General features: G+C 38.9%; 1 protein-coding gene across 9 annotated transcripts in view; it reads left to right on the forward strand.

The window, feature by feature from the left end:
• LOC146481049 (uncharacterized) overlaps positions 1 to 13,162 on the forward strand; it is a 418,045-nt gene that overhangs the window by 188,251 nt on the left and 216,632 nt on the right. For 7 of the 9 annotated variants that reach the window (XR_014864519.1, XR_014864520.1, XR_014864518.1 and 4 more), the window contains exons 6-10: positions 1,888 to 2,397; positions 7,020 to 7,447; positions 9,045 to 9,753; positions 10,500 to 10,614; positions 11,496 to 11,745. The exons of the other annotated variants lie outside the window; for them this stretch is intronic. Coding sequence is in view for 4 of the 7 variants with exons in the window: in XM_085108736.1 (XP_084964862.1) it covers positions 1,888 to 2,397; positions 7,020 to 7,447; positions 9,045 to 9,753; positions 10,500 to 10,614; positions 11,496 to 11,745 (2,012 nt within the window). In the remaining 3 variants the exon portion in view is untranslated. The remainder of the gene's footprint in view (positions 1 to 1,887; positions 2,398 to 7,019; positions 7,448 to 9,044; positions 9,754 to 10,499; positions 10,615 to 11,495; positions 11,746 to 13,162) is intronic. 9 annotated transcript variants of the gene reach the window in all.

Below are 13,162 nucleotides of genomic sequence, written 5' to 3' on the forward strand. Positions count from 1 at the left end.
CATTTGTGAAGAGCGATGAGACGTCATAAGAGACCAAGATTTCTCCCGGGTTTATCTTAACCCCACAAATTTCATTTGTGAAGGCAAAGATATCAGTGATGGTATTTTCGAAACTTAAACTAAACTTAATTACTCAATCTAGGCATTTTGCAGGCGAAATTAGAAAAAAATCTAAGACCGTTTTCAAGTAAATAGTGAATCAAATTTTAGGGACTGATTTCCGGTTTTTTCCTGCATTTTTCACCCATATCTCAGGCAAAATAAAACTTTACACTTTCCTTTTTCTGTTCAAAGGTCTTTCCTTATAGCAAAACGTTCTAAATGTATATTAAGCTCCATGGGTGGCTCTGATTTTAAGATACTTTTGTTTTAAAACAGTTCAAATAAAGTGCTGATCTGCGAAAAAGTTTCTACTCAGCATAAATCGAGATATCTTAAAAATGTTCCTACATATTTTTCTGTTAAATTGCAAATTGTTAGGGTAATAATCTTTTCGATATTCATGAAAGTTTTAGGCTGAAGAACCGAAACCGGTGTTAGATAAGAAGGCTGAATCGTGCCCAAGTTTCAGCTGTTTTTCGCTTTCTCCCAATAGGAGTTTTATTTTGTTTGTCTGGGTCTATTTCACTGATATCCCCCGGCCGTACTTTGAACGTGAAGTCATGCAAAGCGGAAAATTTACATAAATATACGCACAAATTGTAACAGCCATTCAAACAGCCGTGTCACAGAAATCGAGATACCGTAAATGTTCGAATTAGCGCCGCCCCCCCTCTCGACTCAGCATTTACGGTATTGAGGAAAGAAGGTTGGTAAAACGGAGAGGCCAAAGTTTCAAATCTACATGGAGGTTGAGGAAGAGTGTCAACGAGATGAAATTGAGAGCGAAACGTTTGCCCCAATGGAAAATTTGAGAAGCGGGAGCATATATTTATGTAAATTGTACGTTTTTCACGACCTCATGTAATCATAAGTGAACTCGTACACATTGCTTTGTACCTTTAAAGTTTGAAATTGTGTTACATGCAGATCAACGACATCCCCATTTTGTCATCATGTTTTGAGGTAGCTTATCGCAAGCTGATGCTCCCTTCAAGTTCTTGCATTTTTGTGTTTTTTGTTCTACTAAATTTCACACACTGTTTTGGTTCATCAAAATTAATTTAAAGTACATTTTAGAGTTCTTCGGTGCGTAACATTTTGCCCAAAACTCCTGAAAATTTCGGTTTGAAGTCAAATGGTAAAGTAATTTTCCGGAAATCCGTTCGGAAAATGTGGAGGTACTTCTCTTTCCATTCGGAACGGATCGGCAGAAAATTCCTTGCCATTTGAATGAATCCTCTGTTTACAGGCCATTTCCGGCTAGAGCGGGACGAAACGCTTGATAGATAAATGTTAAGCGAAATCTCATCCGGTTGGTCGGTCGAATTCTGAAAATCCCTTACCATTATGCAACGGTTACACCAACCGGATTTTTCCTACAAATGGTAAGCACCCCTTGTGTCCTTTTTTTCTTAAATTTTCCAGTATGTGCTGTTTTCTTTACTGATGTTTTTTTTTTGTACGCAATGTCTGTTAACGTTGGTTTTCTCATACGCTTACAACAAGAAGTCTTTCCAGTCTCAGCCAGCAGCTGTTTTAGTTTCACATGACTGACGTAATCGTAGACTAATCAGAGAAAGCAATGTCCTTGTATGGCCACCCTTTCCAGAAGAACTGGAGGCGACGCAAGTAAAACAGCTTAAAAGCTTATTTTGACTATTATTATTATTATTATTATTATTATTATTATTATTATTATTATTATTATTATTATTATTATTATTATTATTATTATTATTATTATTATTATAAACCTTACCGCTTTTTATTGTTGTTGACTCGTAGTTTTAGAATTGCACATTTCAGCGGCCAAGTTAGATGATATCGTTGAAATAAACTATAAAGGACGGAAAAGTTTAGATCTTGGACGGAGGGGACTGGTAGATGTTCCCAAGAATGTCTTGAAACTGAGTGATCTGAACGCGCTTGACCTTTCACACAATTGTATTCGTCAATTACCAGACGATATGAGCAGCCTGAAGCAACTCACTAAGTTGACATTAAGCCACAACAAACTGGAGCTGCTGGCTAACAGTATTGGTGACCTGGTTAATCTGATTCAGCTGTTTGTGGACAACAACGGTTTTTCATACCTACCTGCAACATTAAAACGTCTTAAAAAGTTGAGAGAGCTTGATGTGAGTTTTAACAATCTGACCGAACTTTCAATGGTTGTTGCTGACCTAAAAGGACTTAAAAGACTGTGTGTGGAGGGCAACCCGCTGACCAGTAAAGAACTTGGAAGTCTTATGGAGTTAATGGATAAGATGCCAAGCTTTGTGATAGATATTGCAGGTGAGGTTAAAGTCACTATGTAAGTCACGCGTATAAGGGGAAATATTTAATGCTGTCAATGAATGAGTTCTGGGTTCTTCATTATATTGAAGTGATTATACATGTAGCTATATCGCCAGACCTCAAATAGGAAAGCTTTGGTATCGGAAAAATCATACACGCGAGGTGTTCAAATACACCTAAGATCTGTAATAACCACAATTTCGAAGGTCTTTGGGAATTCCTAAGGGAGGTCCACAATGTCTGGTGTCCCTTCAGTTGGTCCGAAATCTGCGTTTCATCGCATAAGTTTTTCATCCCAATATTGGTACATTTTCGTAAGGAAACTACGCAGCTGACCTAAAACTTGACAGTGCTCCTCCCGTTAATTCAAATTCAAATTCATATCCAGCAACGAACGTAGGACAAATACCGAGTCTGTTCAGAAGGAGTGTGGCCTGGTGAAACCCCAAGTAAGTTGTTGTCTCGATTTTCCGTCTCCAGTAACAGACAGATAATCAATGGATGAAAGTACATCCTCCCACATAACGTTGCGCTTCCGCTGACCAGTTGGACAGTAGAAAGTTTGTAATAAAAAATGATCATATTGAATAAAATATCGAGTTACTGAATAAAATATTTGGGTAAATTTAAACTGAAAATTACTGAATACCTGAATAAAAAAATTATTCATAAAATGAAAATACGAGATTTATTGAAGATGTTTTTGTCATTTTCATAGAACTTCATGTTTGACAGAATTGTATGTGTTTTAGTAAGAATTAACGTTTGGGGACACCTTCTGATGTCTATCATACAGTTCATGCATCTCATAAGCGTGCATTTCTGGACATACTCCTGAAGTTTAAGACTCCAAAAATACCCAGCTGGTGCCTTGTCGACATGTGGAGCCTTCTGTGATGAAAAATATTCTGTGTGGCATTTGTCAATAGACTGAGAATTTGTTTTGTACGTTGCATCTGCTAAATGTCCTTGTTGTGCTATAAAATAACAAGTTAATTAATTAGAAAGTCATTGTGCAACAGGGACAATTTATAAGAAAGACACCTCCATCAGAGCTATCAGAACTCATCCACGTCCCTCTCTCGATGATGTGATTACTGATTTACATTTTGTGTTGGTGACGAGGTTGTAAATACTGGTCACCGGCACTTAAAAGAATTGTTAAGGATTTAATTGAGGCTCTTATTCTCTTTACAACTTCTTCGCTCCTAGATACTCAAAATAGTCAATATAGCAGAGCTTCACGAAAAACTCGCTACAAGTAGGAATTACTGTCAAGTTAGCTCCGTCGGCGTTCTCTTTACCAGATTGGGGGGGGGGGGGGTATATGGTGTTGAAGCCATCGCCATAAGGAAACATGTGCACAGGCCTTTACGAAGTAAACTGCTACGTCTTTCCTAGGACCGAATTCATAGTGTCACGGTGTTTTATAGCAAAAATAAAGCTACTGTCTTTACGCTTTTTACTCGTGGATATGCTTTAGCATCGACGACTGATAGTGGCGTTCCGTATGCAATGAATCACTCACTCCGGTGTAACCGGAAGTGTAATAACAGCCAATCCCACGTCACTCGCTAGTATACGGAAGCTCGATTTATAAGCCAATCACCAGTGCAGACGGAAAGCAATTCCAGCGAATCACAACACTACACAGCTTAGAAAGTTGTGACACACCGACCTGATTTCTGTTGGTCGCCATTGCATGGCTGTTTTTAGTGTTTTGAACGCATTCTCGTTGCATTCTCCATCATTAGAAGCAAGTGTCTGAAGAAGTGACAAAATGGTGTCTTCAAAAGTGAAGCAAAAGATTCTCAACAAATGCACATTGATGCAATTAAGACCGATTGTGAACCACGTTCCACTCACCTAGGCGTAAATTTTGATGTCGAAGTCAAATCGACGCTAGGTGAGAAGACAGAAGTCCCTGTCGATCCCCTAAGCGCACGGGGGATTAATAAATTCCATTTGGAAAGTGATTTCCATTTGGAGAGTGACCTCAAAGCTGTCAAAGTATGGCTAATGTTTATCAAAGGTATTACGAAGTCAAGCAATCTGAGTCACGAAAGTCAATTCAATCGAACTTGAACAACATTAGTGATGTGACAGTGACATAACCGATCAATCCATGCTGCTAAACGAGAGTACTTGTGTGGCCAACCAGTATGGCGAGCAGTCGAAAGACCGAGTTATTGACGATGCAAGAAAAACTGATCAGCAATCCATGGTATCTCCAGATCAAGAACAAAGTACATTCACAATTATAAACGCGCTCGCCGTAACGACAGAGAACCTTCTAGAATTCCTCAGAACCTTGTTTCATAAAGGCAAGGTAATTAAAAGATTTATTATGCATAATGATTTTAAGGAAAAGCGTACCGACCTCTTCTGAGTTTAGAAAACATTTATCTCCTGCTTTTCGTAAGTATATGACAATAAAAATGTGTACAGCTAGACTGCAAGTCAGACGTGACAAATCCTCAGTAGAGGCGGTTAGTAATTGTCGTCTCTACCTTATCAATAGAAGGACTGCTAAACATAAAAAAAAAAACCTCATTAGTATTATTGTGTAGTCAAAATAAATCTGTAACTAAGCGTTCAATAAAATTTAACAAACAAAATGACAAACACATTTCATTTGTAAACGTCGATCACTGCTGGAGTAGCTAGCGCCGGGTGTCTGATCGAATTGAAATGCCAAAAGATTTCGTAACGAACTGACTTTTTGGAAAATTGCCGTTCCATTTGATTTTGTACCAGAATTTCCGGATATTTTTGGTCGAATGGATCGGTTTTGAGTTTGAAGATTTTTCGTTTCAGCTTGGTCATTTTAAAGCAGCAACAGAACACTTGAACACTGAATGCTATCAGCTTATTAAAAGTTTCGGCTTCGTTTTTGTAAAGCACAAAAATAAATAAATTTATGACGTGAAAAGACTCATGAATTAAAAAGTTAAGTTGTGACTTCATCAGCTAGAGGAAAATATGCACACTGACATTCACATGCTCGTGTCCCTCATACGTAGTTCGCATAGCTTACCGAAAGCGATTTCGATGCAATATTTAAATGATTTCGCTGCGTAAGATAAAAGTAATCCATAAAAAAACGGACAGGTACCGAACGGATAGCTAACGGATCTGGAAAACGGCGAGTTAACTGAAAGCCAAAGAAGGTTTAAATTCCCTGATTTAAATGAAAATATGCCAAACGAAATGAAATCGGAGACTAGCAAAACGGGAAAATGAAGCAGAAAGTGGTAATTACATCGCTGATAACAATGGTCAACAATTATATTTCTGTAGGCTGAAGCGACCCGCGTGCAGCAAAGAACATTTTCAATTATTTCGTCTTGAGCGTAGCGGAATTATTCGTAAATATCTTTTGTATGTGCCTGTAGTAAAAAAAAATTCCGGATAATTTAATGAAAGGTCACAAACTCCCATATGAAATGCAGGGGGGTGGGGGGACGATGCTCGTCTCGCTTGGGGTGTAAATGCCGGATTTGGGTCTCGCTTACGGCCTTCGAGGCAAAAAAGCCAGTGTTTTTACTAGTAAAGATCTGAAATATATGTATTTTAAAAGATTAAGAAATGGTACCAGAACTTAAGCCTCTCACAGCTGTTTTTTTCCTGCTGGCAGAGGTCTCTGGTGGCAAGAAGGAATCTTCTGTCGCGCATGCGCTAGTGTTTCCTGGCAACGACTGACATTTTAGCCGCATGTAACAAGAGCTTCGCAAAGCGGTTTGCGCGCAAAACAGCAGCCTCGGTAGGGCGATGTGTGAAATTACTGTCAGCTGTATGTGGAACTGCCGCGGACCCCTCAACGACATCGCAAATCCAAAAAGCATAATTCTCCACGGACACCAGTAAAACCAGCAGCTGTAGACAAAGATGGAAACTGCCTTTTGTGCGGAGTACATTTCAAGTTAAGCGGCCAGAACACCTGGCAAGCGCTAAATGAGAAGATTGAAAAGCTATGGTCTGCGGTTTTTTTGGATAACACTCGTGACTTTCAAAAGAAATCTTCACGGCTCTGTAAAAAATGCTTTCGCAAGGTAGAATCGCGTTAATCAAGCGAAGTAAGGATTTTGAAGATGGCAAACGCGTATTAATTGAAGTGCGAAACTTGTGCCTGACTAGCGGAAGCCATAACAACTGTGGACTTAGAGATTTCCAGCGTAAAATCTGAACAGAGCATGCGTATTACACATTTACGGAAACCGGTTTTAAAAACTGGTCAGTTTCGACCAAAAATCTGGTCGGCGGCTACATGAGAGAACACGTCGGGGGCCGGCAGAGGTCTCTCTCCTTCTCCCTTCAGGGAAAGCTGGTTTAGGCGTTTCATTGAAAACTTCCTATAAGCGTTCCCGTGGTAAAGTAATGGCGAAGACCCTGCTTGCGCTCGTAACGCATTCCTCCCCCCACCAAGCTCCGGTGGGGGACAAACATGTGAAGAGCCCAAAGAGCGTCTTTGCAATACATGACCGTCACTATTACATTTCAAAGACCATTTCAAACTATCATGCATTGAAGCCACCTTTTAGTTAAAGCCAAGGCATCAAAGGCCACTAACATCGCCATATCTTCGAGTAAACGATAGTGTCACTTTGATTCCCTTACAGTTGTAGTCCCTGCAGAGATTCGAGCGCGAGGAGAAAAAGCAAGGCTGCTTTATGAAAAGGTACTCAGAGAAGGATTTGTTAAAGTGTACCGTGGCCGAGTATTGCTCATTGGCCAAGATCGTGCTGGGAAAACTAGTTTGAAGAAGTCCCTCTTGGGTCTGCCGTTTGACCCCAGAGAAGAAAGTACCGATGGAATTGCAATTGATCCTTCAAAGTTTGAAATTGAAGTTGACCATATTAAATCCTGGAAACCCACTCAAGAGACCAATACAGTGTTGTCAGACGTTTCTAGGGATATTTCAAGATTGTTAGCAGCAGAAAGATACATCTCATTACTATCAACAACGGAATCAGGAGACGAACTGTCCAGAGAAGAATCGAAAGTGGAAACAAAGATAGATTCTGATACAGCATCTCTCAGGAATCAGGTTGGCACATACAAATTAGATCTAAAATTACTGAATATGTGTAGGTTGATTTTGTCTTTTTTATGATTGCACTGTATGTCACGAAACAGGGCTCGCGTAACGGGTTTTGGAGTTGGGTGTGGGGCTAAACCAAAGGCGCTAGCGTGAGACAATTAGGGGGCCCGGGGCATGTTCCCCCTAAAAAATTTAAACTTTAAAAAGTCTTCTTAAATGGCTAGAAATGCGTGAAAAACTATCAACACTGATGTCAATTTTTGTGTCAACTAAAATACGTTTTCCTTTCTTTTGAAATAAGGAGTCAATCGTTCTGTCTGACCCTTACATTTGACCAACACAACAGGTTGATGAGGCAGAAAGTTTCGACTTGTTACGCGCGATGCCCTGGGGTAGACCGCGTCAAGGTTTCGGTGGCGTCTCTTGTTCTTCATTCTAGTCACAAATTGTAATAAATAAATTAATTATACCTATTAAACCTGGATTGAACTCTCCTCTCCCCTAAAAGGGATATTTTTGCATGTCTTCTTTTTTGAGTCAATTGTCTGTAGCAAACGCGGCCCAATCAGAACCATTATCCGGCGTACCGATTTATAGGTCCTGGCCTAGTGAGGCCTATAGGAAGGATTTCGTCTAGTGGAGTCCATCAGTCAGTGGGAATGGTGGCCATATTCGTTAAATTTTCAAGGCTGTATAAATATGCCGTTTAGGAAAGAAAACAAACTTTTTTGACGTGGTTAATCGAAAGAATAACTTCTAAGAAGTACTCGACAGTTTAAACGGTGGAAATTTGAGAGTTCAAGGCGAAGAAATTACGCTTTGAGGGACAGATTCTCGGGAAAAATTGGCCAGCGAACCCGAAAGTTCATAACCTTAAATCAGCCGAGCCTCGGCCACGACGGGGATAACATTTCTTTTCGAACAAAAACTTGTTAATACTCTAGCAACCCAAGGTTGAAGCTCACTATCCGATGAACGTGAAATCGATGTATAGACCTCCGTAGGTTTTTATTCTGGTGAGGGGTTTGACGCTATGAAACAAGTAAGGTAAACATGAGTCAGGCCTGTATCGTTATGGCTCAGTTAATACGTTACCATAATCAATTTCCGGTATGACTTCAGCTAGCGTAACGTAGGGTCATGGAAAACAATATCGCGCTATTTTTCTGACTTAAACTACTCAATAAGCTCAATCGCGAACGGAGGATAAGTTTAAAAAATCTGAGGAGCGTACAGTAATGTTTAAAACACGAGCAGCAGTGTTTTATCGGGATTTAAAACCACGAGGTGCAGCGGAGTGGTTTTAGACCCGATAAAACACTTGCTGGGAGTTTTTTGAGCGGCTTAAAAAACATTCCTGGAAAAGCGTGTGTCAAGAGAGTTCATAACAATGATGCTTTTGTGAAGGTGGAAATTAGCTTACGAGAAAAACATTATTTTAATAAACACCGCATACCTATAAGGAAGAGGTTTTATCCGGTTTTAAAACCACTGCACGTGATATTTTAGTGATCATATTTGATAGGTCAATGGGCTTATGAATTATTAATGTTTTTTAAAGTGAAAATAAATCAAGCCGCTTATAAACGGATTCTGACTGTAGGTAGAAACAGAAGAAAACAGACGTCCTGATGATGTCGTCAATGTTGATCCAACAAGAACAGTTGTAGAGCGTGAATCAATGAGTGATACGTCTTTGCCACCAGATGATGTCACAGAACACGCCAATGAGTGTTTGAAAAACATGCTTCTTAGAGGCCAACAAGCTGTTACAGAAGTGAATGAGCCACAATCGATTGCAACAGTAGATTTGTGGGATTTTGCAGGACAGCACCTTTACTATGCATCCCATCCTGTGTTTTTGTCACCACGAGGAGTGTATGTTTTGGTACACAACCTCAGCAAGCCGCTTAACGAGCTTGCTGAACCCTGTGTTAGACAAGGGATCCATGATGTTCATTTGGAAAACCCAACTGGTGAAACAAATTTGGAGAACTTGCTATCGTGGCTTGTTACAGTTCATCGTATCACACCAACAGGAGAAAGAATGGTTGACAACACCGACGGAAAGTTGTGTTATCTTCGTCCTCCAGTGTTGATTGTAGGTACACACGCTGACAAACCATTTGAGGAGACTAAGACTATGACGACACAGATACAGGAGAAAATGTTTGGAACGGAATACGACAAACATGTTATTCGGCCACTCTTTACCGTTGATAACACACGTGGTAACACACAAAGTAAGAAATCACTGTTACACCAGATCAAGACACTCTTTCAGCAGAAACCACGAGGAAGACAACAAGCAGGTAAAGCCTTTTAAGGTAATTATATGCGTTTGTTTAAGTAGATAATGTCTCGTGGCACAGAGGTTGTATGCTATAATTTGGACTTGGCCTATGCTTTTGATTAAGCATATAAAAGCAAAGAATGTCAGCTCTGTTGGGAATTTTAAACGAAACATCGGGCAGGTATCTGACTTATTGGATTCCCACACGGGAATGTTGTAAAACACAAAGCTTGCTATCTGCTTCACACACCTGAAAACTGTCATAAACATACAAAATTTGTGATGTGGCTTTCGTTTTTTCTGTTTTTTTTTTCTCTGCGTTTTGACAGGCTTCGTTTGGTTTTTTGCAAACTTTGGTTCAAAACTGTTATTTGTCTTCAGTTTTACACGGCCTCACCAAGGTATTTGAGCTTTCGGATAAGAAATGTGCTCGCCATTCAATTGCACAATGAAAATATGCAACATGTATTTGATAGAAAAACCGAAAAACGTTGCCGGCAGTGGTTGCATAAGCTTATATTGTTTTGCTAAAACAAAGTGCTTGTTGCTCGAATCAAGTTTTAAGCAAGTTTAAAGTGAGTTGAATTATTACCGCAACGGATGCACTTCTTTGTTTAGTGCTATAATATTTTTCAAATTTGTTTTTGTATAGTTTCGTAATTTAGGAATTCCACAGGGCCTTTTTTTTCGGACAAATTACAATGACATTTTGTTTTTAAGACATGGACAGTTAATGCGATACTTATTTGTCATTTTTCTTTAAAGAGCAAGACTGTGACAGCAGCAGCAGTGATGGTGGTGATGGAATTGATGCCCTACGTTCTAAAATCATGGAAGTGTTGAGACAAGAACCATACATGGGAGAGAAAATACCAAGCAGGTAACGCAGTTTATAACATTGAGAATTCTTTTGAATTTTATTGTATTTCTGTAGACCAGCAAACTTACTTAGCTGAAGTTGTTGTTTCGTGAAATAATACTTATTTGATCAACGTTTACCCTCAACCCGGCATGTTATATGGTTGGTAGAAGGAGGTACATTATACAGCAATCAAAATTCTCCCTATGTAAGTGTTGAACTGTTGGTAGAATTATTATCAGTGTTATGTTCATGTAGCCGTACCGTTAGGTACCTTACACTATTGCCTTTATATTGCCTTAGCATAACAGGTTGGGTACCCTTGGTTCCAGAGATTTTTCTTGCGCGGTTTCCAGTTACCTCCGCGAAAAACTTTAGCGTCAAATCAATGACAAGCCTGTTTAAAATGAGTTAGGTTAGATTTTAAGTAGATCGCTGACTGGGTCTAATGGCAGCCCGAGATCATTCGAACGCAACAGTCTCTATGAATTGTTACATAGAATAGAATTCGGCCAAAAGAAGACTGTGAGTGTTTATGTGATTTAATTCTTGGAAGTGTGTTCTCTAGACTCGGAAAGTGTTACGAAAGCTACAGGTTTGTTACAGTGATCGGAATGAAATTACTTACATGCTGCACGGCACAATTTATCTGTTTTTCCCTAACGATGCCAGTGCACTTTAGGATAGAGAAATAGTAGTAGGGCATAATTTTAACCATTACTTTTGTAATTTGGCATTTCTGCTTTGTCACTCAACCCTCTTTAAGTAGTATTACTAGCTCACTTGCGGCCATATACATATATAGGAATTACAAATGAACAGATTTTTGTATCTTAACTACACTATGTTCTTATCTGATCTCATTCTATATTTATTACACTTGCTTCTTGAAAACTTTTTAGGTGGGTAAATTTTGAAAGGGTGATTGAACGTTTGGTAGCTCAACACACTTATCACACAAACGTGGACCAGCTTCAGTTCTATGCCAAGGACGATTGCTTGATAGAAGACGATGATGAATTTCACACAATGCTGAACTTCTATCATGACCTTGGTGTGATCGTCAAACACCAAAGCACAGTTATACTGAAGGCCCAATGGCTGATAGACCTCTTCAAGAATTTGATCACCATTCCTCCTTTTGAAAAATCGGTAAGAAACTTCATATTTTCTCCAAGAATTTTGACCTAAGCAACAGCTAAATCTTGTTGCTGAAGTAATATGACAGATGTTTTTATTATTATTATTATTATTATTATTATTATTATTATTATTATTATTATTAATTTTTTTGTGTTATCACCAAATTTACTTCATTTAATACTTAATCGAACTGCTCCAACAACAGGCAGCCATCGTGATATAAATGGTGCCGCTTGCCAGTCTACCACATCGCCTGATGAAGAGTAGCATTAAGTAGTTGAAACGTCGCCATTTACATCTCAAAGTGATATGACTACATCGTGAGACAAACGATAATACTCTTATTATTATTAGTTATATGAATGTGTTGAATATTAGAGAATCTGCAAATAAGTTTTACTGTTTTCATGGGCGAGGTTATCAGTGAGTTAGGTACCCTAAAAGGGGCTATGTCTTATGTATTTTGGTCAAAGTGGAGCTATGTTTTATCTTGCTCACGAAGTACTGTTAGAACAGCTAGTGAATCTTATTAAGTGCTATTGCTTAAGGAAACATAAATTGTAATCAATTTTCATCGAGTTTTCCGTGACTGAAGGCATGGCAAGTCCGGTAGGCGTCAAATGAAGGGTACTCGTTTTTTGTGGAACATAAAACATGACTGTCAAGGAAACTGCAGGGAACCTCAAGGAAAAGGAAGATTAAACTGAACAAACGATCTTGTTTCGCGTATGTTTAGCAGAGCAAAAGTCGGATTTAGTTCGTGAATGCTTTGTTGGCAGGACATTTCTTAAAATTCTAGTTTCTGAAAGGGTCTAAAAAGCTTGTTCAGCAATGATGAGGATACAAGGTTACTTAAGCGGGCGACACCCAGTACCGTGAAGGCTGATTGAAGAAGTGGCTATCCTTTTCTTTCTTTTTCCTTTTTGTCAGTCACTCCATACATCTTTTTGTCACTCGGTTAAACAGTCATGGAGTTCAAGTCCTGGTCGTGACGGAAGAACCGTTTCTTTTTTTACCGAATAGTAGGTAATACAATGGCAGCCCAAGCTCACTATCCGATAACATGAACGTGAAATACGTATGAACTCCTTGCGTTTTTATTATTATTATTATTATTATTATTATTATTATTATTATTATTATTATTATTATTATTATTATTATTTATTATTATTATTATTATTTATTTTGGGGAGAAAAGAGCTAAGTTTAAGGGCTCGAATAGATCGAGATTGTGGTTCAAGTTAGCAAGGATTTCGGGCGAAATTGAACGTGAAAATACGATAGAGAAACGTCTGAAGTTGTTTGCTTTTCACCTTGTAAAGTCGTTTGGTTGTTAATATCGGTGCGCTATGGACCTTGCATGTAGATGGTTTAACACTGTAAGAAATTTTGCTGCCCCCTTATCATAAGCAGCTTCCGGTAT

The sequence above is a fragment of the Pavona decussata genome, unplaced genomic scaffold (genome assembly GCF_977016875.1).
Source record: "Pavona decussata unplaced genomic scaffold, jaPavDecu1.1 SCAFFOLD_51, whole genome shotgun sequence".
Classification (NCBI taxonomy): Eukaryota; Metazoa; Cnidaria; class Anthozoa; order Scleractinia; family Agariciidae; genus Pavona; species Pavona decussata.